At 41.4% G+C, this 26031-nt stretch overlaps 1 protein-coding gene across 1 annotated transcript in view; it reads left to right on the top strand.

The window, feature by feature from the left end:
- The window catches only part of MAP3K20 (mitogen-activated protein kinase kinase kinase 20), a 163127-nt gene extending 137421 nt beyond the window's left edge, over positions 1–25706 (top strand). Inside the window, exons 16-20 of the mRNA XM_061202086.1 lie at positions 80–172; positions 16347–16463; positions 18820–18894; positions 21407–21557; positions 24592–25706. Coding sequence (XP_061058069.1) covers positions 80–172; positions 16347–16463; positions 18820–18894; positions 21407–21557; positions 24592–25292 — 1137 coding nt within the window. The 3' untranslated portion in view covers positions 25293–25706. The remainder of the gene's footprint in view (positions 1–79; positions 173–16346; positions 16464–18819; positions 18895–21406; positions 21558–24591) is intronic.
- The last annotated feature ends 325 nt before the right edge of the window (positions 25707–26031 follow it).

Genomic DNA, 26031 nt, shown 5'->3' on the forward strand with positions numbered 1-26031 from the left:
TGGGAAATCATCTCCTTTACATGAGAAGTAAAAGTAAAAACACTATGTAGTATAAACAGTGCTTAGTTTTCTGTTTCAGGACTCAGTAGGTGAACCTGAAGAAAATGAGGAAAAAATAGTGAACCTTGAACTTGTTTTTGGTTTTCACTTGAAACCAGGGACTGGCCTACAGGTAAATCATATTTTAAATCCTTTGGATAAATTTCAGTCTAATTTACTCTTTTTCTCTCCTGGAACTCTGTGGTTTTATATACCCCCTACCAGCTGGTAACATGATTCTGAGTAAATTTATAGACTTTATAAAATAGAATTTAATTGAAAGGCTGCCAGCTGCCTCTGTAAGCCAATCTAGGAATCTTTCTCATTCAGCTGAAGAGCCCTGTGTGAGGCCACCCAAACCCTCAAGGAAACGCACTGCAAACCATGGGGGGCAGTGGGGAGTGTTAAGGTCGGGGGCACGGACACTGGAGTAATTGTTTATGCTTCTTGGCGTCACAGCTTCCTGATTCCAGTTTCTTTGTTTTTTAAGGGGAATCACTTTTATAATATCGAGAGTAGAACAACAGCAAGAATGGAACTGTAGGCAAAATGGAAACCCAGATTATCAGCGCTAAATGGGGTGGCAGGACATTTGACCAAATCTCATTCAGTCAGGCTGCTACTTTATGTTATGTTTAGAGTCTGGGCAAATTACGTGGGCTAGGTGTCATATGAATTGGAATCATAATAGGTTTGTGTTACTTTGGATTACTATGAATAGCCAGTAATAGTGATCACGTCTATTAATTGACCACTCGTGTTCCAGGCATACAGGACTCAGGTGTAGGTGCTATTTTCCCCCATTTTACAAATAATGAGACTATGGCTCTGAAAGGCCAAGTAACTTGTCCAAGGGTTACATGGCTAGCAAGGAGCAGAAGACGGATCTGACGCAGGCCTCTCTGACCCCAGAACCAAACTCTTAACTACTGCACTATTGGTACCTTTCCTTTGATGCTGCAAAGAGACCTTGTAAAAACAACTCCTCACAACATGAGCCCGTTGCTCTGGGAGAGCTGGTGGGGCTCAGCTGGCCCACCGGCCCTCACTAATTAAACCATGCTTACCCCAGGTCATTCCTGGAACCAGCATTTGGGAATGATTGGAAATTGTTGCAAGGGGTTAGTTTTACCAGGGGCTTCAAAGATGCTCTTTCTAGACACTGGACAGAGTCTTTTACCTGCACCACTGCAGGTATGTTGATGCTCTTGCTGAATGGAAATCTTAACCTCCCTTGTTTGGGCCACAGAACTTGGTTGGGTGAAAGCTGCTCTGACTCTAGGTGTCTGGTATAGGAACACTTTTCTTTTCCCTCTGTGAACGGGTCACTGTCTATTCATTCCTGTTGTTAGAAGCAGCTACCAGAAAGGGGAGAGTAAGTTCCTCTCCAACAATAAGCAAGGGCCCTTCCAATCCTGAGATCCTGTAGCTGTGGGCACCCCAGGTCCATCTGATGGTAAATAAATAGCACATTTTAATTTGCCTTCTTTGGTATGCTCAACTCTATGGCACTTTATTTATGAGTACTCTGTGTTTAAACATTTTTATGGCTTGGAGGGGGTAAAAGAAGAGGGAAGAATTTTCCTGAAAAAGACTTGTCAGGAGTAATCTCAACCAAGAAAATTATTTTCAATTAACAAAGAAATGACTTGTTAATGTGGAAAACTGAAATATATATATAGTTAGTAAAAATCAGAAGCTATAAATGATATTGGAGACCAAATATAGTGGTCTGGTTTTGACCATTATGGTGTAGACTTCTTGAGTCATTGGTTATCCACAAGGCCTAAAGTCACTGCAACTTTCGATTATCTGCTGATCCTTGGTCACCCATGCAGAGTAATAATTTCATCCATTCACTCAGCAGAAATTTACTGAGGACATACTGTGTGTCTGGCTCAATGCTAGATGCTCAGAATGCAAAGTAAAAAAGTATAGTACTGCCTTGCAAGGAACCCATAGTTTATGGGAAGAAATAGACAAGATCAGTGAATGGTTTTAATACAGAATGATGCATTTTTTACAACATCCTGCACATCATTCAATGAAAGCACAGTGGATGAGCACTGAAAGTGATGCAGAAAGGGGTCAGAAGAGGATCTTGACGTCTTCTTGGTAGAGGTGATACTTGAACTAAAATTTGAAAACCATCAGGAATTATTAGGTAGGGAGAAGACATTGAAGGCAAAAGGAACAGCATGTGCAAAAGCTCAGAAGCCAGGAAAACACAGGCACCTCTTCTTTGGACTGATTTCTATAGGACCTCACAACTCAACTCAAGCATCGCTCTCTCTGGGGCGACTTAACATGGAGCAGGTGGAATAGTGTGGGGAGAGTTAAGGCCAGAATGGTGGCTGGAGACCAGAAAAAGAACTGTTTTATGTGCTGAGCTAAGGAGTTTGAAGCGTTTTAAGCAGGGAGCAGCGAGGATTCTATTTGCGTTTTAAAAAGATCTCTCAAAAGCACAGAGAAGGATGAATTGGAAAGGGCTCGGGATAGAGTGATAAAGTCCTGTGTGGAGCAGTGCAGACAGCCAGGTGAAAAGGGACAAGGAGCTGAGGCTATGCAGTGCCATGGAAGTGCCCTGTGTCCAGGGACACTGAGACGGAACTGATCAGACCGAACTGATCAGACTGTGTCACTAGCTGGAGTTGGGGTGATAGGGAGGAGCCAGGATGGCACCCAGTTTCTAGGGTGAGCAGCTGGATAGATGACATTATAATGCAATAGATCAAAAGTGAAATATACAATGCGGATGTAACTAACGCCAAGGTGCTAAAAGTATAAAGAAGTGACGGGAATGGGTGAGGTTAATCAGGAAAAGCTTTTTTTTCTTTTCTTTTAAATTTTTAAAAAGTTTTTGGCCACGCCGCGCGGCTCGCAGGATCTTAGTTCCCCGACCAGGGATTGAACCTGGGCCCTCAGCAGTGAAAGTGCGGAGTCCTGACCACCAGGGAATTCCCAGGAAAAGCATTTTTGGAAGGGATGAGTTTTGAATATGGGCTCGAAGAGGCTCATGGTCGTTTGCAAATAATTTTCTGAATATAATGTTTTAAAACTTATGCTTAGAGAGTCCTTCTTTCTGAAGAGCTCAAGTTATTTCATACATGTCATCTCATTTATCCCCCTTGGCATTTCTGTGAGATGCATAAGGCACATGGTATTGTCATCCTTGATTAGAGAAAGTGTGTTACCAGCCTAGGGTAAGAGGACGGAGCTGAGACCAGAAATTACATCTTCATCATCACCTATATATTAAACATGTGCTAAGCTCTCATACCTGGCCCAAGATATTTAAGCCATCTGGAAACTTCCACAAAATAATCCTAGAGTAAATTATCGTCCAGGTCTAAACTACCCAATTATGTCAGACTATATCCTAACATTATGAAATATCTTCTCACAAATGTGCTTTAAATTGAAATTTAAATTCCCCACATGAAAACCTTGTTACCTTGACCCTTCAAGGTAGAACCCAAGAAAAAAGGTCATCCTCAAAATCCCAATTAACTGAGTTCCCATAAGCCCATCTTCACAGAAAAGATGAAGCCTTTACCCCGTCTCCATGACTAGAATAAGTTACATGAGAACACTGGGGTTTTGGAAGTTCTCTCCAAACCTGAGTTTGTGTATCAGGGAGATTTGCTTGACCATTTCACCTTTTCTTTTACAATTAAAATGAAAGATATATTCTAACGGCAGCCATTGGGAATAATGTATGACAGTGACTTTATCATGCAAATAGTAGCTGTGTTTTCCCATTGCCTCTGAAAAGGACCACCAGTTAGTTACCACTTAAAATTGGTTTGTTGTTTCAGTAACTGGCCTACTAAGAGGAAACAATGGAAATGGGACCTTATCCACAAATATACAAATATATGTAGAAAATAAAGCCTTTCCTTGTAAGAAAGACCTGTCAACCTTTATGGTCAGAGAATTCAGATTAAATTCTTTTTTTAGCCTCATTTTACAACTAGATGGATTATGGCACATAAGTGAGGTTGATTCGCCAGACCAAGGAAAGCCTTTCACGTCTGGGAGCCTGTGTCTGCTCCAGTAGTCCAGAGCACCTGTGTGCCCCCTGCCCATGATCTCAGTCTCTGCTGCCACCCCCAACCCCTCAGGATGACCAGGCCCTCACCAGACAACAGGACCATATGGAATTCAAGAATTCATCCACAAATGAAACAAACATCCTTTTTCCTTTCCTTTTTTGAGACAAACTGGCAGGGGAAATAATTGGACAAAAGGGTTCCCTGAAAATTTAAATTAATAAGAAGTTGAGAATGAGTTTTACCCATTTACCTGACCCATTTCTGAAGAGTAAAGTTCATTATTGATTTGAATGACAATGTACATTGAGGCAGTCTCCAAGTTGACAGTGGTATTGGCAGAAATTGGGTCTTTCTCAGCTCAAGTTTCCTGGGCGAAGGGCTTGAAATGCTTATGGTAATTATTATTATTTCATACCTCAGCCAGACATTGTGGCAAGCGCTTTGCAAACATTTTTCTGGTGTAATTGTTACAACCCACCCTCATAGGGAGCAGTATCCCTGTATCAGGCCCAGGAGAAAACTGAGGAGGGGAGAGGAGAAGTTCCTCCCCCAGAGTCCCTACCTGGTTAGGGGCAGGTCCAGCCCAAGGGCTCAACCATGGTATCATACTGCTTCTTTTTGAAAAGTATCATCATCCCCCAAAATAGGTGTATTGGTAATAAAAAGGCAAACACCTTTTTTGGTCAGTTAATACTAAACCACCACTATTTTTGTTCCATGTGGAAAGTGCCTTGCATTTTGTAATCTAAGGCCTTTGACTTGCTACAGAAGGAAAGCGCCTTCCAGAATCTCAGGCAGCTTCATGCACTCCCCAGGGTGGCGACCACCCTTTTTTATTGAAATATTCAGCTGCATAGAGTTTATTATTATATCTCTTATAAGCTCACCAGTCAGGAACATTGACTCTCAAATTGCCAAGGAATAAACTATCAACTCACCCAGGAGTTTTCTCACCGAGATCCTTTTGAGACTTTGTGTCATAAAAATTCAAAAGCAGAGTTAGGAGGGAACTCTCCGAGAAGCTGTTCATTCCTTGTGTGTGCTGGACAGTCACAGACTTTTCTCTCGTGTCCTTAGTCCCTTTTCTCCCCAGTGAGGCAAGGAAACCTGATTGAAGCTGGGCTCCCTTGGGTCTAAGAGGGTCACCAGCTGTAGAGAAGAGATGAGCTTAGGGGAGAAGCCTGGGAAACGACACCCTGGCTCCAGTGGACCCTTAACTAGAGGCTGGCTCCCAGACTCCAGCCACCTCCCTCCAGATGACCATCTCTTCTGATTTCCTTTCGAGAGGCATTTTGAAGGGGCAAGCGAACCAGGTAGAGAAAATAAGAGGGACATTTGGAAGGGGTGGAAGCAGCACTGACTGCCCCCATCGGAATAGAAGGCTTTTCCATCCCCCTCGCCTCCCTCCTGACGCCCGTCACTGTTGCACCTGGCCCCCTTCTCCCACTCCCCACCCGAAGAAATTTAGTCAATAGTTCTGCTTCTCCAGTTGTTTCAGCTATAGGTTATAAATGCTGCTTTTCACAAATACTTCCCCCTTACTATTGCGCTTTTACGTCTTTATTAGATTGCTTATAAAATGTGGCATTTAATAAACTTAATTGAATCTCCAGGCCCTTTCTCAAAGCACTATAAATATTAAAAACTGCCAAATAGGGCTTTTTTTCCTATTGTGGAGTTTTTATAAATGGATAGATAAACATGAATAAAATAACAGGGCACAAAGGATTTTGTAAGGAAGTAAAAAGTCAACACCTTTTGTACATTTCGGAAGAACTAAAAAGCAGTGCTTTGCCTTACTTTGATATGTCTTGCGTTTATGAAAAATTCAGTGTAGGGAAGTTTAGTTCCCATGACCAACTATTTTTTGGGGGAAAGATACATGTACATACACATGTGTTTGTGTGCCTCAGTATATAAGCTTGCAGTGGTGGGGTTCTGTAAGAAATACAAATTTTAATTGACAGCAAAGGAGCAAATGCAGTTCAGAATTTGACTACATGACTTGCTGCTGATTTCTAATTCGCGTTGGCGATGTGCTTCATCAAACAGGTCAGGCAGCCTCTTATAGAACTAAAACAAAACTGGGAGAGGCGTCCAGTACATCCTTGCTGATGGGTTGATAGTCATGTGTAGAAACGGCCTGCCAGAAAATGTCTAATAACTGGGGAAACAGCCCTGACTTGTAGTGTTTGCAGCTTTCCATGTCGTCAATACTCCTACCGTGGCCAATTTCAAATTGCCAATGTGACATCACCGAACTTGAAGTTGGGAAGAGATGAAAGCAATCAGCTCATGAGGGCTGGCTCCAGCACAGATTGGATCACTCTTAGTCTTCTTAATCAAGATTATGAATTCCTTTCAAAATCATGAGTAGCAAGGAAGTATACCTGACGAAACATAGGTTTAAATAAATTGCAAACACGTTATTGCTGGTTTCCAGCTATATTAAAATGCGTAGTTAGCTCAGAGAGTGTTCCAGGCTCCCAATGAACCCATTGTTGGCTTAGATCCCCTTGGGTGGCTATTGGCTCATACAGCTACACTGACCACAGTGTATGAATCACAAGTTAGGATTTAAGTTTGTAGGAAGTAAGAATATAATTATACAAACAGAGAAACAGAACTTAAATTTGTGACTGCCTTTTAAAACGGTTGTGACTGCCTTTTAAAACGGTTGTAACAGCCATCACTGGCAACTTTATGATGACAGGCGCAGTTGTTGATCATAACAGAGATCTTTGCTTTTAGAAGCAGGTTTTGAAAAGTCTCTGAGAATCACTGTAAGTTCTGCAGAGAGAAGGCCTTGATAACTCACAGTGACTTGTGTATTCTGAACCAAAAATTAGATCTTGGAAATAATCAACTGTAAAAGAACAGATTATTTGGAATGAAATTAAAAGCACTATTTTAGGAAAGCAAAGATGTGTGACAACCACATCAACATTAGGATTTGGATTGAGAATAAACAAGGCCTGCTAACTAGGACAGTTTAGGGTTTTTTTTCCCAAAAACTCTATTTCTAAAAAAAAGAAACAAAAATTGTATTTCTTAGAGTCATTTCTGGAGACATGGGAGGTAGGAGGAGAACTTAGTAGGTAGCAGAGCTGTTTTTGTATTTTGAGGGTCCTGGGTGAAAGTTTATTTGCAGCCCATTTCCCAGTATTAAAAACATTTAAGCAGTAATTAGGTAAGCGAGACCACTTTCTATATTGGTTAAGAAACCCAGTCTGAGATAGAATAGATTCTTATTTATTCAAAAATCAAGAGGAAGACCTACTATTCTTTTTCTCCAAGATGAATATCTTGTACCCCCCAATTTCAAATACAGTTTAAAAATAAATAAATAAAGAAGCCCTTTCCAAACATGTCAACTAACATCTGAACCATTTCAGGTAGTCAAGTGTGTGATGCATCATATGAAAGTGTATCTCACTTGATTTGTTTCACTTTATTTTAACATCATCCCTAAAGTCCTTTTTTCAAGCATAACTCAAATAACAAGCCCCCAGAAGGCAATAGAACCACCTTATCTCCACTGGTGTCTAGTTGGCACCAGTTTGCCCTGACCTTAGACACAAGCCATTGTTAAGGGTATAACGCATTTACATATTTTGCAATAAAACATCAGTTATTTGCATTACTGTGTCAAGTTTTATTTGATTCTTTCACCTAAAAATGACTCATTTTCCTTTCTTGTATTTTAAAAACCAACTACTCTAAGCTTGTTTGAGAATAATCAAAAATTGCCCATTTAGCTAGAAGTCATTTTCTTTTCAAAAGGCAAATGTTATTTAATCTTTCAGCTGTTCATTGTGCCATCATAAATACTTTCTTTTCAGCACAGTTGTGGGGACTGAAATGAGCCCACTAATTGCCTCCCATTTCGACTGACATGTGGTGGTTTAGTGGAAAGAGAACACAGCAGGGAGAAGGAAATAGGAGGCTGAGAAAATGAGAGCTAATTATTTTCACTGCCTCATGTCAGGCTCTGTGTCAGCCTTGTTTTTACAAACTGGAAGGTTTAGCACTAAATAAAACAAACTGGCGTCATGTTTTTATATACTGGCAGTGTCATGGAAGCAGCTGCACATCTCAAAGACAATATAATGCCTGCGTTCACATGGACACCATCTGACAGACACTGTGAGCCACGGCTAATGAGGACATCACAGTGGTGCCAAGTGAAAGGTGCTGAATTATGTATGATTCTTCATCAGTACAGCAATAGTCCTGTACATCATTATGAGACATTGTTTTGCTGGAGAGATTAAAACATTCTTAGTTCCAGACCCTGCAACCTATATGCGCTGAAAGAGGTTATTAATGGAATTTTTAGGGAGCGTTTCTTGTGGATTTCTTTGGGGTTGAAAAACAAATCTCCTGGGACAAAGCCGTGATGGGTCAGGACACTGTATAGATAAAGAAGAGAAACAAATTAACCATACTTGCATTATCTTCCTTTTAAAGGCAGCATAATAAAATAGAGTGTACCAGGGTTATACATAATGATAAATAACCCAGGTGCTATCTTGGGATGTTCCACTCTCCTGCCTTTAAAACAGCAGGTTTCAGCAGCTGAGCGAGATAATAGCAACGCATGTAAAGGAGCCTTCGGAGGCCTAAATCATCAACATCTTACTACTTTTAATACCAGCATGACCAACATTTCTATCGTATTTTTATTTCATCTTGTATGACTTCTTACATTTCAAAATAGTCAGTCGCCTGCTATGAGCCTGTTTCCCTTTCTTCCCCCCTCTTGAATCTTAAAAAGTTTATTCTGACATCTGTATTTTAGATTTTAAAATGTTTCCCCAGTACAGGCCATTTTTTTTTTTAAGGTGGAAGGGCCTCTTTGCTAGAATCCTGGGCATTCTCTGGTGATTTTACTTTTTCTCTGGTCATGGGGAACGGGTGGGGTGGTGATGGGGATTTTAAAAACCAGTGTCCCCTCCATTAGACTGGGCATGCCCAGTGCAGCTAAGTTAACTTGCTGCAAATCTCTACACTTTCTGAGTCTCAGTCTGCTCATCTGTAACGTGGGGGCAGTGCTATCTAGAACAGGGTAAGCCTGTGGGGATTAAATAAGAATCTCGAAAACATTATGCCTAGTGAAAGGAGCCAGACATATACACATGCATACTACAAAATCCCAATTTTGTGAAGTTCTAGAGCAGACAAAATTAATCTAGGGTGGTAGAAATTGGACCAGTGGATGCCCCTGGTTGTGGAGGAATTATCAACTGGGAAAGGGCATGAGGGAATTTTCTAGGCTAGTGGAATATCTTACCTGTTTGGGTAGTTACACTGGTGTACACATTTGTTAAAATTAATTGAGCTGTACACTTAAAAATCTGTACACTGGACTTCCCTGGTGGTCCAGTGGTTAAGACTCCGCGCTTCCACTGCTGGGGGCGCGGGTTTGATCCCTGGTTGGGGAAGTTCCACATGCCAGAGTGGTGTGGCCACAAAAAAAAAAACAAAAAAAACCCCGTACATTTTATTGTGTACAAATTATACGTCAATAAAAAATACATTAAAAAAATGTTAATGTCTGTAACCTTCAGGTAATGGTCATCTATAGGAGCCTGAAAGCCCAATGTGGAGGTCTGTTTCCTTCTCAAATGTCCTAAATAATCTTGGCCCTAGATTTTTAAAGGTTTACCTATAATGTTCATGTTTGCAATAAAATTTTGGTAGGAAAAAAAAAATAGAAAAAGAGGTTGTTGTTTCTGAATTGCCCAGAACTTAAAATAATATTTAAGTATAATTTTTATGCTAACTTCAATCACTTTTTCTAGTTAGAAAATTTACCTCTATCTTGATTAGTTCTCTTTTTATTTCTTTTCTTCCTTCCTCCTTTTTTATTTTTTCTTCTTTGTTTTTCTTTTTATGGAAGGGAGAAGGGATGTGTATGTTTGGCATCACATGTATTAGCCTGGAACTCCAAAGAATTTTAAACAGCTTGCAGAGAATGTAATAGTGATTTCTCACAAAGAGATATTTAATTTAGCATTAACTGAGTGTTGTTTAGGATGTTAACTTCACAGTGTAAGAGTTTCTGTTTTACTTGGCCAGTAATCTTAATTCAGAAAATTTTTTCGCATAATTGGCAATGCTGAAGCAGTTCAAACGGAATGCTTTCTCATCCCCCATTAACCACACACTTGCTCCTAAAATTATCCAGGTATTTCAGCAGCTGAAATGGTACATATCCTGGGCACTCAACAGAATTGTCATTTTTTTCATCAGTTTCCAACGCAAAAATTCCCCTCTCCCCCACAGAATCCCATCTGTTTCTTATAGATTTGCACTGAGGGGCAGATTATCTAACTAGTAGAAAGGTTTGGATAGCTGTTTTTTGCTATTCAGCCTCAGCGAAGAACTTCCCCAAAGGCTCCTGTGTCACTGCCTTTTCCCTATAGATTAGTAATTAGCATTCCCTAGAGATGTGCAAGGTACAAATTTGAAAAGTGGGCATGTCCTCTTGGGTGGGAATCTAGTTATGAAATAAAAAATCCATGGTAGTCAGGACCTGCCCCATGATTTTGCTTGTGCAAACAGATGGGAGAAGGTTGTTTCTGCTTTGGAGAGTGGCCGTCCTGCCTAGCCACAAAGCCTAAGCCAGGACTGGAGGGAAGTGTTTGTGATTCCAGATCCTGGTCCAATCAGTCAAGAAAAGGAGCTTACAAACAGTGGAATGGCACCATATACACTTTTAACAATGATCTTTTTCAACAAAGGAGGGGGAAATTGACTATGTTGGACTTACTGGAGAGACTCAGTATTTCAATCTCTGCCATGGAGTCCTATAAAGGAATTCACCAAGATAATTTGGACTACTCGTTGACTTTGGAAGGTGGAAAGTACTATAATTCTTACTCTTGTTAACCCATAACGAGGCAAGTTCAGGATTCAGAAAAGACAGAGGGGAAACCTGCTCTTCATAGCACAGTGGGCCCCCTTGGTTTAGTTCTGAACTCCACCACTTGCTCTCTGTGTGATCTTGGTCAAATTACCTCATCGCTCTGTGCTTTAGTTTCCTCATCCAAGATAAGGCTCTCTGGCTGTCAGTCACATTTCACAGCCATTGTCCCTCCGGACATCCGCTGGTTTCTGTTGGTAGGGCTGCATCAGGATCTGTTGAAACAGGAAAGGGCAGTATTGGTGTTATCTAATCCATGTATGTAAGAAGATGTAAGTTTCTTCCTTCTGCGTATTTCATAAAGGCAGTCTTTGCTGTGTTGCCACTTGGCTGCACCTTCTTTTTTCCAACACTGATCAGTCCCCGGCACCAGTGTCAGTCAGTGCCCTCTGGATCCCCAAACTCCTGCCCAAGGAAGATGCTTTGACTCAGCCTATCCACTCTGGCCAGGTCCCTATTATAGACACTCTTTGAACCTTCCTGCCTCACCTACCTTCTGGCCCATTCCCTTAGATGGCTGCTAGAGGACGGGCTGGCTAATGTAATAACAGATTGGAGCTCTGTTGGTGACCAGTATTGGTAAGAATAGTAATCACTTCTTTGGGGGCTCCTAATTTGGCTCAGGCACAGTGCTGTGTACTTTATTTACATTATCTCATTTAGTCCAAATACAACCACCCACTCGTCATTAAAGAACACTGAGATTCAGACAGGTTATATAACTTGGCTGAGGTTGTGGGGAAAGTGGCAAAACTGGGATTCCAGCTCAGGTGTTTGGACTTTAAACTTGTGATCTTGGACTTCCCTGGTGGTGCAGTGGTTAAGAATCCGCCTGCCAATGCAGGGGACACGGGTTAGAGCCCTGGTCCGGGAAGATCCCACATGCCACGGAGCAACTAAGCCCGTGCGCCACAACTACTGAGCCTGCACTCTAGAGCCCGCGAGCCACAACTACTGAGCCCGTGTGCCACAACTACTGAAGCCCGCACGCCTAGAGCCCGTGCTCCGCAACAAGAGAAGCCACCGCAATGAGAAGCCCGCGCACCGCAACGAAGAGTAGCCCCCACTCGCAGCAACTAGAGAAAGCCCGCGTGCAGCAACGAAGACCCAACGCAAACAAAAATAAATAAATAAAAAAAAAACTTGTGATCCTTCGCCTCACCCCTGTCTTGCTCCCCCAGTAATGGCTCAATGATGATCCTTTCCTATATTGTTTCCATTTTAATAGGAATCCGCAGCACCTTAAACCAAATGAGTGAATAACAGAAGCACTACAGACTGCCAGGGGTGAAATGGTTTTGGAAAAGGAGTCCTTCAAGGCCCCCATGGGCTCTCTCAGAATACAGAGCTGTCTGCTTTTGATTTCTGCCTGTCAAGATCAAGAGTTGTTCGCAGACGTTCAAAGTAACTCTTGAATGTTTCCCATTCAAAAATCAATACCCACATTTCTGTCATTCACATCAAGCCAAAATCAATAGTTCACCCTGGTAAAAGTGAATGGTTTTTAAATCAGAGTCTATTCCCACTATCTGGTCCGTATCACTACCAAGATACTGAAAAGCTAGCAATTGTGCTTGTAAAATTCTATATTAGGCTCATAAATATGCAGAATTGTTATTTTTAGTGATATTATTGATGATTTAATTCATTCTTATTCACATGAAAACCTTTCCAATGATCAGTTGGTTAAGAACTCGGTACACGGCGGCATCCCGTCTGCAGTCGGGTCCTGTGGAATTCAATAAATTGTTTAAATCCTGGGAGTTGTGGAGAATGCTTTTGGACACCTTTGGCTCACCGAGTAACAAAAATGCTAGGAATACCTTAGGGTAATTTAAAATTGAGCAGAATTTAAAGAATTCCATTACTTTATTTGTAGATTACTTTTCTTAACTAGACAACAATAAAATCATACATGTCCTGAAAATACCCAGGAGTTACATCAGGGCCTTGACACATTAAATTAATAATTTGGGTGAACGCTGCATATTTCCTTTCTTTCTCTCCCAGCTGTGTAACAATCAATGCCTACTTTTTAATGAATGGATAATGCCCCTCTTGTCTTATCACTTCTCTGATTATAGTTTTATGGCTTCTGTAGAAAATAGCTTCTTTTATGGTTCAGGTAAAAGGCTTTCTTTCAGCTAAGAGGAAAAGAATTAAAAAAATAAAAGGTCTGTAACCCTATATCTAGATCCTGTTTCTCCACATTGGACTTTGAGGAAACAAAGAAGTTGGGGCTTAGGGGAGGACCTGTGACCGCTTGCTTTTTTGGTTGTATTAGCAAAGTCTTCTCTGGTCCTGCTCCTTTAATAGCTGGTCCCATTCTGGAGCTCTGTCAACCATCCAATGAGTCTGTCCTGCCACCCTCCCAGTTGCCCTTACCTATTAGTATCTCCTCCAACTTTGGAGCCAAGCAGCCTTGGGCCTTCTTTTTTTTAATTTTATTTTTGGCTGTGTTGGGTCTTCTCTCTAATTGTGGTGTGCGGGCTTAGTTGCCCCGTGGCATGTGGGATCTTAGTTCCCCAACCAGGGATCGAACCCGTGTCCGCTGCATTGGAAGGCAGATTCTTAACCACTGGACCACCAGGGAAGTCCCCAGCCTTGTGCTTTTCTAATCCCACCTCCACCACTTCTTGGCTAGGAAAACCTAGAAAAATTCCTTAACCTGTCTAAGCCTCATTTTTCTCACTTGCCTGATGGGAAAATAAAGCTAACTTGCAGGGTCATTATGGATATCAAATAAAAGAGCACAGTGTAAGTACCCAGCAAGGTGCCGAAAGCATAGTAAGCACTCTGCAGCCTGGGTTCCCTCCAGTCAGACCCTTCTCCACGCAGAGCTCCCCGAGCCTGTCCTCGGCAGGGTCTGATTGGGGCCTGAGGTCACGGAGGTGAAGCAGAGGGGATTGGGCATTTGCACCACAGTTCAAGGTCTTTTAACTGTGCTTTTGACTAACTTCATTCCAAAACTTGACAGCCACAAAAAACAGAACTAAGTAAACTTGTCTTTTCTAAGGCTTTTTATTCCAGCTACTGCCTTGAGAAGCCTCTTGCTATTTCAGAGAAGAGCAGTCATGACTCCAAAGACTAATTATCCTGCCCAGTTATCTCAGGGCTCACGTTGCCAGGGTAGCAGTGGCTCCAAAACAAAGAAATACTGAGAGATTTGTCAATTCTGAGCGACTAATTTGACTTGTGTTAGCCAAGAGCTAGTTTTTCACGTTATTGAATAGACCTTTTCCTTCACTAATTGGCTCTCCATCTTGTGAATGTGGCTGGGCAAAGTGGGCCCTCCCTTCAGGCCTGGGCCCTTCTTGGTGCTGCAATTCGTCCAGAAGCTTTCCTAAAACATGGGGCCCCCCCAGCTTCCTACTGAAGCCAACAGGTTTTCAGCAGCCCCTTTGTTAGCGTTCTTCCATGATAATTGTGTCCGAGCTTGCTCAGGGAACATTCCAGGTCTGCTTGTGTGAGAGCATGTTCTGGTTTCAGCATGTAAGGAGCTCAGTGCATTATCCTTAATCTCTCAGAATCCTTCATTCTTCAAATAATATAAGAAAGAAGATGAATTTATGATCCAGGGGTCAAATTTGGTGCACAGACATGGGTTTCTTTTTCCTTTTGATTGCATACACAGTGTTTATACCCCAACATTTTTATTATTAAATTTTTCATGTAAATTTTTCAGCAAAGTTGAAAAAATTTTATAGGAATTCTTGTATACTCAACTCCTAGATTCAGGCATCAGCAGCTACTTACTTTATTACATATCTGTCCATCCCTCTATCTTCTTAACCATCTATCAATCTTTATTTTTTGATGCATTTCAAAGTAATTTGCAGATACGAGTATACTTCCTCCTAAATACTTCAGTATACTAGAGTTCAGTAAGAAATGCACATATCTGAAGTATACATTTGCTGAGTTTTAACAAATGCATACACCTATATAGCCCAAACCACTATCTATAGAGCATTAGCATCCCCAGAAAGTCCCCTCATGCCCCTTCCCAGTCAGTCCCCATCTGCAGAAGCAACCACTTTTCTGAATATTTTCCACTGTAGATTGGTTTTGTCTGTTCTAGAAATTCATGTAAATGGAAGCCTTAGTTTGTTCTTTTTATACAAAATTTCACTCGCTGTAATGCTTTTGCGATTTATCCATGTTGCATGCATCAATAATTAGTTCCTTTGTATTGCTGAGTATATTCCATTCTATGAAAGTGTTGGTCAACACTTGGCCTGTTTCCAGTTTTTTAGCTATTATGATAAAGCTGCTCAGAACAATACTGTACACGTCTTTTTTCATTTTACTTGGGTAAATAGTTAGGAGTAGAATTTCTGTGTCATAGAGTACATATATGTTTAGTTTTATAATAAATTGCCAAAACTTTTCCCAAAGTGATTTTACCATTTACACTCCAACCAACAACCCAGTAGCTCCAAATCACAGCCAACATTTGATGTTATCAGTCTTAGCCACCTGGTAGGTATATAGTGGTATCTCATTGTGGTTTTAATTTATATTCCCCTGGTGACTAATGGTGCAGAGCACTCTTTCATTACATCGTGGTTTTACTGAAAATTTAATTAACATACCATCATTTAAAAAATCAAGAGGTTTCATACAAGAATCAGATATCCAACTTTTCATAAATCATTAAAGGACCTAGCAAGACTAGACTCATATTCCCACATGGGAACAATCAACAGAAGCTGAGTGGTGGCTGTCCCTTTAGGGCAGTTGCCCTTTAGATCCCAAGAGTCCCTTAACCCTTCCCATGACCCCCCCAATGCTTGGGCCAGTTATGCATTGCCGTACATCCTCACATTTCCTGTTAAGAAGAAAGGGAGCTATTTCTTGAACCCATGTCATTACCAACACTGGAAAAGTGAAAGGTAGATCAAGAGGGACTTATATTTCAAAAAAAGTGGGAAGACCACATTTCTTTGGGTCAATGCAAAAATATCCTTACAATGTTTAATATGTAAATTAAGTGGGTCTATTTTGAAAGATTACAATTTAAGGCTCTGTAATGAAACTGCCTGGCTTTATTCATTTTTATCTGCCTTGCTCCTTTAGGATGTGGAGTTTGCAACGCCTATAATAGAACATTTAGATTGATAAATGGTGTCTCAAGACTGCCCCACCTGGGGATTATTTAGATATAGAAAGAGATCTAATTTCATGTCCTTTTATTGATAAAGAAAAAAAAAAAACACTCCAGTAATCATTTAGAATACGTCATGTGTTACAAAACATTGAGAGTAAAAAAAAAAAAAATTGTTTTACTTTCTCAAATTCTATAATTTTTCTTTTAATTCCAGGATTGTAAGTGGAAAATGTATATGGAAATGGATGGGGATGAAATTGCAATAACCTACATCAAAGATGTGACATTCAACACTAACCTACCTGATGCAGAGATTTTAAAGATGACAAAGGTAGAGTTCTATTTACTGCTTAAAAGCTTTTTTGAATTCACAGATATCAAAGACATTAAAATACCCCAGCAGTGTGCTTTTGTGCTTGTGATGCTCATACCAGCTCAGCCTCAAGCTGGCTGTTGAAAGGCACATTTTATTTAGCAGATTGAGATCATAATAGTTTTTTGTTAAAATTCCACTTAACGCTGTGTGAACTAAAAAGTACTACAAAAAAGTGTCGTTTAATTTTTTTTAACTTTCTTCTACATTTCTTTATGTGTATTCTGTCATTTATTAAAGGAAAGAAAATGCTAATGATGTAAATATTTACCTCGAATTTTGGGTCATTTTAAACTCTTAAAAACTTGTCAGGAGAAAGGCTTTCTTGGTGGTGTTGAATTTCTTGAAGAACTGAGATGAGATTATTCATGAAACACATGTTGAAGTCTTCACGGCTTCCTTGAGTTCACACCTATGAATTCCCGGAGTGGCCAGAGAGCATCTTACTACTTTGGGGTCAATGGTACAAGCACACCCATTAAAACACTGAAGACAGTCTTAGAGAAATGCTTAGCTTCTCTTCAAAATGGAAAAAATTCAAATCTGTCCAATAATACTGAAAAAATACATATAAGACTTCAATTGTAGAAGGTCAACAACTCAGGTGAATAACCATGATGTCAATAGGACAGTCACCCTAAACGTCACATAAGCCATTAACTCTAGTACACTCTTGACTGTGTATTTGGTTTCAGTGAGGAAAATGGGGCTGGCAGCAAAGAGCCATGGCACAAACACAAGTGGGGAAGTGAAAAGAGTCTTCAAAGCCACAGCATTAGACTTGCGAAGGTGTTCGCTTCCCAGGCATGAGATTGCTAACCACCCAAGTCCTTTTAATTTAGAAGCATATGCATATTCCTTGTTGGATTGCCCTGAGTAACTGGAAGTTATGTTATTTATCATAAAGGTTATGATCTGCTTTCACCTTTCCCTTATTCTGTTGGGACAGACTGTTTTGGTATCTTGGAGACTGGACACACACTTTCTCTTTCCTCCCCACCTGTGCCATCTCTGGTTGCCGCCAGTTGTTAGTGGCTTCAGTGTCACTGAGAAGCAAGTCATTGCCTGATAACGGAAGGAAGTCACTCAGAGCAAGAAGAACGGGGTGGAGTTATAAAACTGAATACATGTGCTTCTGCTCTAAGGCCATATGTGCATTCTAGAGGAACCGTATCTTCTGCAAAATCACGCAGCAACATTAACAGGGCTTATGGGAAAAACAGGATTGGGGCGGGCCGTTCAAAATCTGTAGAACTTTTTAACATCAACAGAAATAATAAAAATCCTAATTAAGGAAGAAAAAAAAAAACCAGAGAAGATTGATTCTTGTCACAGGAGAGACTAGAAGTTGACTCCATACCCAGACAAACTTTGTCACAAACCTCCCGTCTGTTCCTCTAAGGGCCCATTCGTCTTTCCTAAAAATAATTTACTCTCCTCCGAGAGGCCTACATCCCCCTCTTCCCCTTTCTCTATAAAGATGGCATTTAATCCTGAATTCTTTGAGTTACTCATTTTTCCCTGGGTATCTCCTGTGTATACATGAGGTATACATGTTAATAAAAATCTCTTTGTTTTTCTCTTGTTAAAAAAAAAAAGCCCAGTTAAATCTCTACATTTGCTTTGTGCCTATCTCATGGCCAGTCAGTCATTTGCAGCCTTAAACCTGGAATGATGGGTTGGGGGGTGGGAAGAGAGTGGAGCTTCACTTCTAATAAAGACCATTTTCATCAAACTTAAAATAGGATCCAAGGCATAGGCTTCTTTATTACTCATTTATTTTAATATAGTGGAGAAATATCTTCCCAGTTTCATTTGCACCTACAGCATTGCCGAGTAGCCTGATATAGCCAGAAAGCAGGGTGGTTATGAAGCCGCTAAACAAGCCACTGCTTGCACCCAAAAAAGTCACTTTAGGGTCTTCTAGGGTTGTTAAGGCTTTCTCCTAATTGTGAGAAAGCTTTCCGCTGAGGCTTCCAGACATTAGCTTGAGTTAATGACCTAATGATTGGATTGAGTGATGTATCGGAAAAGAGAAGATTGTGGGACACAAGATTAGCTGTTCACAAACATAGGAAAGGATATCTTATGAAACCAAACCCCCAAACATTAGACATTAGCATGTTGTGAGTAATCACATGTGAACCAACATGAGTTTCCTAATAATCTGACATCATGGCTTTCATGATAACCTGAATCATGCCCTATTTGCCAATTGTGTACGGCCCAGCCGGCCTCCAAGAAACCTGCGCTGTAGCAGGCAGGGCAGGCTGTATGATGGCACAACACCCATCCTAACTTTTGTTTTTTTCAGCCCCCGTTTGTAATGGAGAAGTGGATTATAGGAATAATGGAAAATCAGACTGTAGAATGCACAGTCACATATGAGGTAAGCTTGGCAGGGGGTGGGCTCCTGTTGGCTTCACCATCAGTAGTTTCTCCGTAGGGATTTATTTGCTCCCTCAGAGTGCTTAAAATTTATTGGAAGAGAAACTACTTAACCAACATGAGTATGGGAAGATCAATACAATTATTCTAACAAAGTGTTGGGAAGGATTGAGAATGGGATACACTTGCCTAGAGATTGAGGTAGTAATTCATTCATGCATCAGTTAATGATTGAGCACCTTCTGCATACCACGTATGCATGTGTGAGGTACTGGGGATACGGAACAGTGACCAAAACAGAGCCCTGCCTTCTCGGTGCTTAGAGTCTAGGGGTGAAGGTAGATCAGCAATTCTTCACAGAGTGCAACTTCTACTACCACCTGGGGTAAGGGGGGATCTACTATCAAAACCAGACTCCATATATTTCATAAATGGAAAAATAGAAAAACGTATACTTTAGAAAAATGTGCTATTAAAATTAAAATTAATATATTTAGCAAATACCTACCAACGAGTAACGTTCCGTGATTAGGAGAGACTAAATCTCTACTCTCTCGAGGCTTATATGTACTCCAGTGGGGGAGATAGATGATAATTAAGTAATCTCAGAGTGATAAGTGAGAACCAGAAAATAGTGAGACACGGGGCGTTAGATTGGGTGGTGAGGGAAGGCCCCTTCTCTGAGGGGGAGGCAACAAGGAACAGCAGAGGAAGGGCAAGTGCAAGTTCCTGAAGCACAGAGGGCGTGACAAGGCTAGAGAGGTGGGCGGGGCCGAGCACAGAGCCTCCCGAGCAGCAGTGAAGAGTTTAGATTTACTGTTAAGCACCGTGGGAAGCCAGTGGGTGTTTTAAGTAGTCTGCTGCTTTAAATGATCTAATTATGTTTTTAAAATCAGCAAGGTCTTCATGGTGGTGGGAAAATCTGCTTCACGAGATAGAGAAACCCTGGGGGAACGGGGTGGAGGGAAACAGTTACAGCAGAGTCTTGGCACCCATGGAGATATTAGGATGCAGCTACCCTTAATAGGACATGCCCTCATTCATTCACTCATTTATTCACCCAAGAAACATTTAATAAGTATTTGCCATGACCTAGGTACTGCGACAGGAGCTTACACCTGTGTTATCTCATTAACCTTGTGCAAATAATCAAAAATAGGGAGCATTGTCTTCACCTGGCAGCTAGGGAAAACGGGCTCAGAGAGATGAAAGGCGGTCCCGAGGCTTGGGGTAGTCAATGAGAGTTGGTGGAGTCACACCCAGGTCCTCTGACTGTGAATACAGTTTCCACTCTTCCTGTTCTATCTGTTCCCTTCCTAGCAGTAAGGTGAGGGAAGTCAGCCTGGAATGGGACTTAGTGCGCTGCTGCATTGGGATGGTCTTCTGAGCTGCCAGGGTGTGGCTTTTTAACGTGAGAAATCCAAACCCTGGACAGTCCGCTTATCCAGGGTGACCCGATGCTGGAAGCTAATTAGGACAACAGCAATGATTTATCCTCATCAGCCAGGATGCACTGCCTGTCAGGGATGAGGCACCTGAGAAAGAGCCTTAACTGTCAAAGCGTTGCCTGCAGGGCACAGAACCTAAATAAAAGAAGTTGACTGGTCTTGAGGAACTTGGAATCTGGACTATTCTAGAGCCTGTTGACCAGCTCCCCCCACTACTAAGGAAAAGCCCTCTTTTAGTAACTGGACAGTCATAACAGCCAAGTTTCATCTCTACCTGCCTTAGTTCTGGAGATACACCTCACCAAGTTTTTCCTTCTCTTTCTCTCTCTCCTGCCTCTTCCTCCTCTCCTTCTTCCTCCTTCTCAGGCCCCATGATGATATGCTACTTGTGTTTGTAACAGTCACTTCAGGATTTTTTAAAAAATGTATTTTCATAACCATATCAAATCCTTTGATAGAGGCTCTTCAGTCTAGTCTGATTTGTGACACCTGGTGATGAGAGGAGCACAGGACAAAGAAAGTGGTGTCTCTTGATCCGGCGTCCTCTCCTTTTTCTAATCCTTATTCTTAATTCTCTATCCTGCCTCACTTTTGCATTTGTTACCCTGTACCCTCCCATGGGGGTAATTAGTCTCACCAACCTACCCACACTCACCCAGTTACCCAGGATGATCACAGACAGTCCTGGGCAAAATAGTGGTCAGATTTTTATTTATTCAACAAAATATCTGTATTCAACTACTATAAACAAAAGACATTGTTTATCATTACTTATTAAACGAAGAGGTAAGATGAGATTTGCCAACTAACAGATTCTTAGAGAAGACAACCACCTTTTTAACTACTATAGTCCACTAAGGAATAAAGTGGTTAAAATTTTTCTTTTAACCAGATTACCATATTCAGGTAAACGGTGCAAATATTTTACCTAATGCATTATGATAGTGTTCTAAGGAGTTACACTGAAGCGATATGATAACCTGGTTTTCCTTCCTTCCTATTTTATAAACATGTGTATATTTGGTTGTGGGTTTCTCTCCCTTTTTTTTTTTTTTTTTTTTACAGAGCGATGTTAGAGCTCCAAAAAGCACTAAGCACGTCCATTCAATTAAGTGGAGTAGAATGAAACCTCAGGATGAAGTGAAAGCTGTCCAGCTTGCCATCCAGACGTTATTCCCCAACTCAGAGGGCAACCCTGGAAGCAGGTCTGACTCAAGTAAGTCAGCTGTGCACTAGACATGTTCCAAAGCGGAAATGTCAAATCCTCAGACCAGGGATAAGGGCCAGTCTGTGAATTGATATAGATTTCTAATATAATACTTTCTTTTCTTTTTTTAGAATATTGGTTTTATACACAAATTATATGGAAAGTAGTATTTATGGGCTTGGAAATAGGGGCATATTATAATAAAGTACAATATTTGGATAACTACCATAAAAGATGAAAATTAGTGATTATATTGATAAATAAAAATATGTATGTATATTTATACACATATATATTTAGTTTCCAAAATTGTAGATAAAGAATCATCTTCCATGTCCAGCAAACCTTCCTGTAGAATCACTGCTATCACTGGGGCAACCTCTTGAGTCTTGAACACCAAGGATCCGTCAAAGTATAAGAATGATAGGGGTGGGACTTTCCTGGCGGTCTAATGGTTAAGGCTCCAAGCTTCCACTGCAGGGGATGTAGGTTTGATCCCTGGTTGGGGAATTAAGATCCCACGTGCTGTGCAGTGCAGCCAAAAAATGAGGAAAAAAAAAAAAAGAATGATAGGGGAAGGGAGGGCGGGGGGAAAATAAAAGTAAGTAAGGAAGGAAGGGAGGATAGAGAAAGAGAAAACATGAAATACATGTGCTGGCTAGTGGTGATAGTAATTACAGATGCTACAAAGAAACCATTTAGAAATAACAGAGGAAGGCAGGCTGACTTGCTGTTGAACTGGTCATTATTTGCTAGCTTCAGGGAAGAAGTTCTGACCTTCACCTTTGCAGGTCTAGAAACTCTAATACAACCCAGAGTCAGGCTAACAAACATGCAGGAGATGGATACATAAAACCCCATGCAAATCACTTTTCACCTGAGAAACATACCTCCCCAACAAACCAGAAACACATGTTTTCTGATCAGTGCCTCTTCTTCCCAATAAGAAAATATACCTGAGAAGCCATAACAGAAGGTTCTTTGGTGGCATAGAAACAAAGTACCCTGATGGCTAGTGTCCCTGAGTTATGAGAGCCTAGCTTCTGTGTTCTCCACTATAAGGACTCGCTTGCCAAGCAGACTAGGTGTGTTTTTTGTTGTTGTTGTTGTTTTTAAATTAATTTATTTTATTTTATTTATTTTTGGCTGCGTTGGGTCTTCGTTGCTGCTCTCCGGCTTTCTCTAGTTGCGGCGAGCGGGGGCTACTCTTCATTGCGGTGCGCGGGCTTCTCATTGTGGTGGCTTCTCTTCGTTGCGGAGCATGGGCTCTAGGCGCGCGGGTTTCAGTAGTTGTGGCTCGCGGGCTCTAGAGCGTAGGCTCAGTAGTTGTGGTGCACGGCCTTAGTTGCTCCGCAGCACGTGGGATCTTCCTGGACCAGGGCTCGAACCCGTGTCCCCTGCACTGGCAGGCGGATTCTTAACCACTGCGCCACCAGGGGAACCCCAGACTAGGTGTTTTTAAACGCCCACCAGCCAGGGGGCCCAGGATCCTGGGCAGTACTCTAAACCCAATAACACGGGTTTTAACTATAATAAAATTTATTGTCTTCCATAACGAGAAGTCCAGAGGTAGGCGGGGCTGCAGGTGCAGTACGATAAGCTGCTCAACCATGTTAAGGATGAGAAATGAACCTTTCCTTCTTTCCACTCTGCCATCCTCAATATGCTGCCTTTGCCCTCAGCCTAGCTCCTCTCGTGTTCACAGTCATCACATAAAGATATGATAACGCCCACAGGAAATGAGAGGTCAATCCCCTCCCTGTTCTCATGTTTTGGAGTAAGACAGACTTGCTTAGAAACCCCCTGCAGACTACCTTTCAGGTTGCTATGGCCAGAGCTGAGCACCTTGTGCATTCCTAACCATGGCTTCGCTATGTCTGGCTTGGACGAATCGAAGTCTGCCTTAGAGCCAGATGTGGTCAGCTTCCCCCATGCACATGGCCCCATGGAGGGGGTTGGACACTGCACAAAATCAGGGTTCTGTTGGAAGATAGGATTTCAGAGAAGTCCAAATGAAGGGAAGAAGGCGTGTGGTGGTTGAATGAAGCCTGTGAGGAGTGTCTGAACACAGGAGGTCGCCTGTATCTGGATGCGTCCCTCACCTGAGAGGCATGAGTCACCTGTGCAGAGCAGTGAGGGAGGCTGCTTGCTGGCAGAGGGAGGTAGGCATGCTCTGTTCCTCTCCAGAAGCTCCATCGGCACAAGCAGGGCCAGAGTAGCTCAATGAGGACGCCAGGGAACTCAAGAATGCGGGCAACTCAGGCCCTTGGGAAGACAGAGACCATCTTAAATGTGAGGAACTTGCTTATTCACTGAAATATAGCTTACTAAATGGCTCTTGTTAATTAACCATGTTCTTTTACCATAACTTCTTCCTGTTTGCCATGAAGCTTCATTTTTCATGCAGAAAACATTTCTTATTCCTGAACCTCAGGAATCTCTCCTCTGGAGATATGAACTGTCTTTCTCCCAAACAATGTCTAGCTGTTTCAACCATTAGAACCCAATTTCTTTTATCTGCATTTAGGGTTCTTGAGGATTTAAAAGTGCTGGTTGGCAAAAAGCCTTTTGTTTACTAAACATACCTCTGCCATCCAAAGACACTTAAACAGCAATTTCTAGAAGTGACAACATGGCTAAGTGGGAAGAAGATGGGATTTAGATGCAGAAGGACCTGAGATTCTTAACTGAGTGACCGTGGGTCCAGTGACTTCACCTCTCAAGCTTCGGTCTCCTCAATTCTAGAATGATATTATTAGTGTTGACCTGAGAAGATTTTTGAAGGGTTAAATGAGATACTATACGAAAAGCCTTTGGAACAGTGCCAAGCATATAGCATAAATTTGGTAAGTATAAATGTCCTTATTTTTTTTTAAGTACTTATAATAATAAAGGAAATGTCCTTATAACTAGCCTAGAATGTCTATGAATGGTAAAACTTCGAGCTTCCCAAATAGGCTTGAAGTATCCTGAGACAGGCTTATGAATTAGGCATGCAGATTTACTGTAGCTTCAAAGATGTTCATTTCCATTTCTTCCGCAGGTGCTGATTGCCAGTGGCTGGATACTCTGAGGATGCGGCAGATTGCATCCAACACCTCCTTACAGCGCTCCCAGAGCAACCGCATCCTGGGGTCACAATTCTTCCCCTATCTCAATGACCAGGACTCCTATGCTGCTGCTGTGAGACGGACCCAGGGGCCCATTAAGTACCAACAGATTACACCTATAAACCAGTCCAGAAGCTCCTCTCCTACTCAGTATGGACTGACCAAAGACTTCTCTTCTCTGCATCTCAACTCCAGGGATAGTGGCTTTTCCAGTCTTAATACTGACAGCTCTTTAGAGAGGGGTCGATACTCAGATAGAAGCAGGAACAAATACAATCATGCTAGCCTATCACTCAGTTCTTCTCCCAGAGGAAGATTCAGTGGAAAAAGTCAGCATTCCACTCCTTCAAGAGAAAGATATTCTGGAAAATTCTGCAGGGTTTCTCAGTCAGCACTCAATACTCACCAGTCACCTGACTTTAAGAGAAGCGCAAATGCCTCCCATCAACCCAGGACCATCCCAGGGATGCCTTTGTGCACAGACACTGACTCACGAGCCAATGAAGAGGAAAGCAAAGTCAGCGAAGGGGGGTGGACAAGGGTGGAATACCGGAGAAAACCCCACAGGTCCTCTCCTGCCAAGACCAACAGAGAAAGACCCAGAGGAAACTTCCGTGGAAGGAGAAACTTTTGATGAATTGAACTAGTTGAACTTTTCCTAGCACGTTTTTTTTTTAATGTAATGGATTTTGCTAATGTGCTGCCTTCCAACAGAATTAACAAAAAGACAACCTTTCCATTTTTTGGATTTGGGAAATACCTTCTAAGTGAGACTATAGCCAAAACAGGGCCAAATTATGGATGTTGGTTGTCCAATGTAAGTAACTAGACTTAAATATAACCAAACATATTTTATTTCCCTGAATTAACATCTTTAGAGGAGGGAATATACCATTTTATTACCCTAGCCATCACTGTTCTGGTTAGCAGGGCCTAGACTAGGGTGAGGTTAAATGGAAAAACTTACCTTAAATGGGGCACTCATCTTGGGTGCAAAATTTAAGGGAGGAATCAAAAAGCTCAGTAATCAAGATAAATAATATTCTAGTGTAATATTTAAATAAATGAAAATTAATGCAAAAAAACTGTGATAAAGAATCGAAATTCTACATAAAGACAGAATAAGTATTACTGATTTTTCCTTTTGTCTAAGGCTCCCATATGGCTTGGCAAGGCACTGTTACTGATCCTGTATTTAGAATTTTGATGTTTTTTTCATCATGTATTTTTTGCATTAATTTTCTCTTTTAAAAATATTGCATTAAAATATCATTTATCTTGATTACTGAGGTGTTTTTTTTTTTAATGACCCCTTAAATTTTGTGCCCAAGGCAAGTGCCTCACTCGCCTTACCCAGTCTCCACACTGCTGGT

This window comes from Eubalaena glacialis, chromosome 1 (genome assembly GCF_028564815.1).
Source record: "Eubalaena glacialis isolate mEubGla1 chromosome 1, mEubGla1.1.hap2.+ XY, whole genome shotgun sequence".
In the NCBI taxonomy this organism is placed as follows: Eukaryota; Metazoa; Chordata; class Mammalia; order Artiodactyla; family Balaenidae; genus Eubalaena; species Eubalaena glacialis.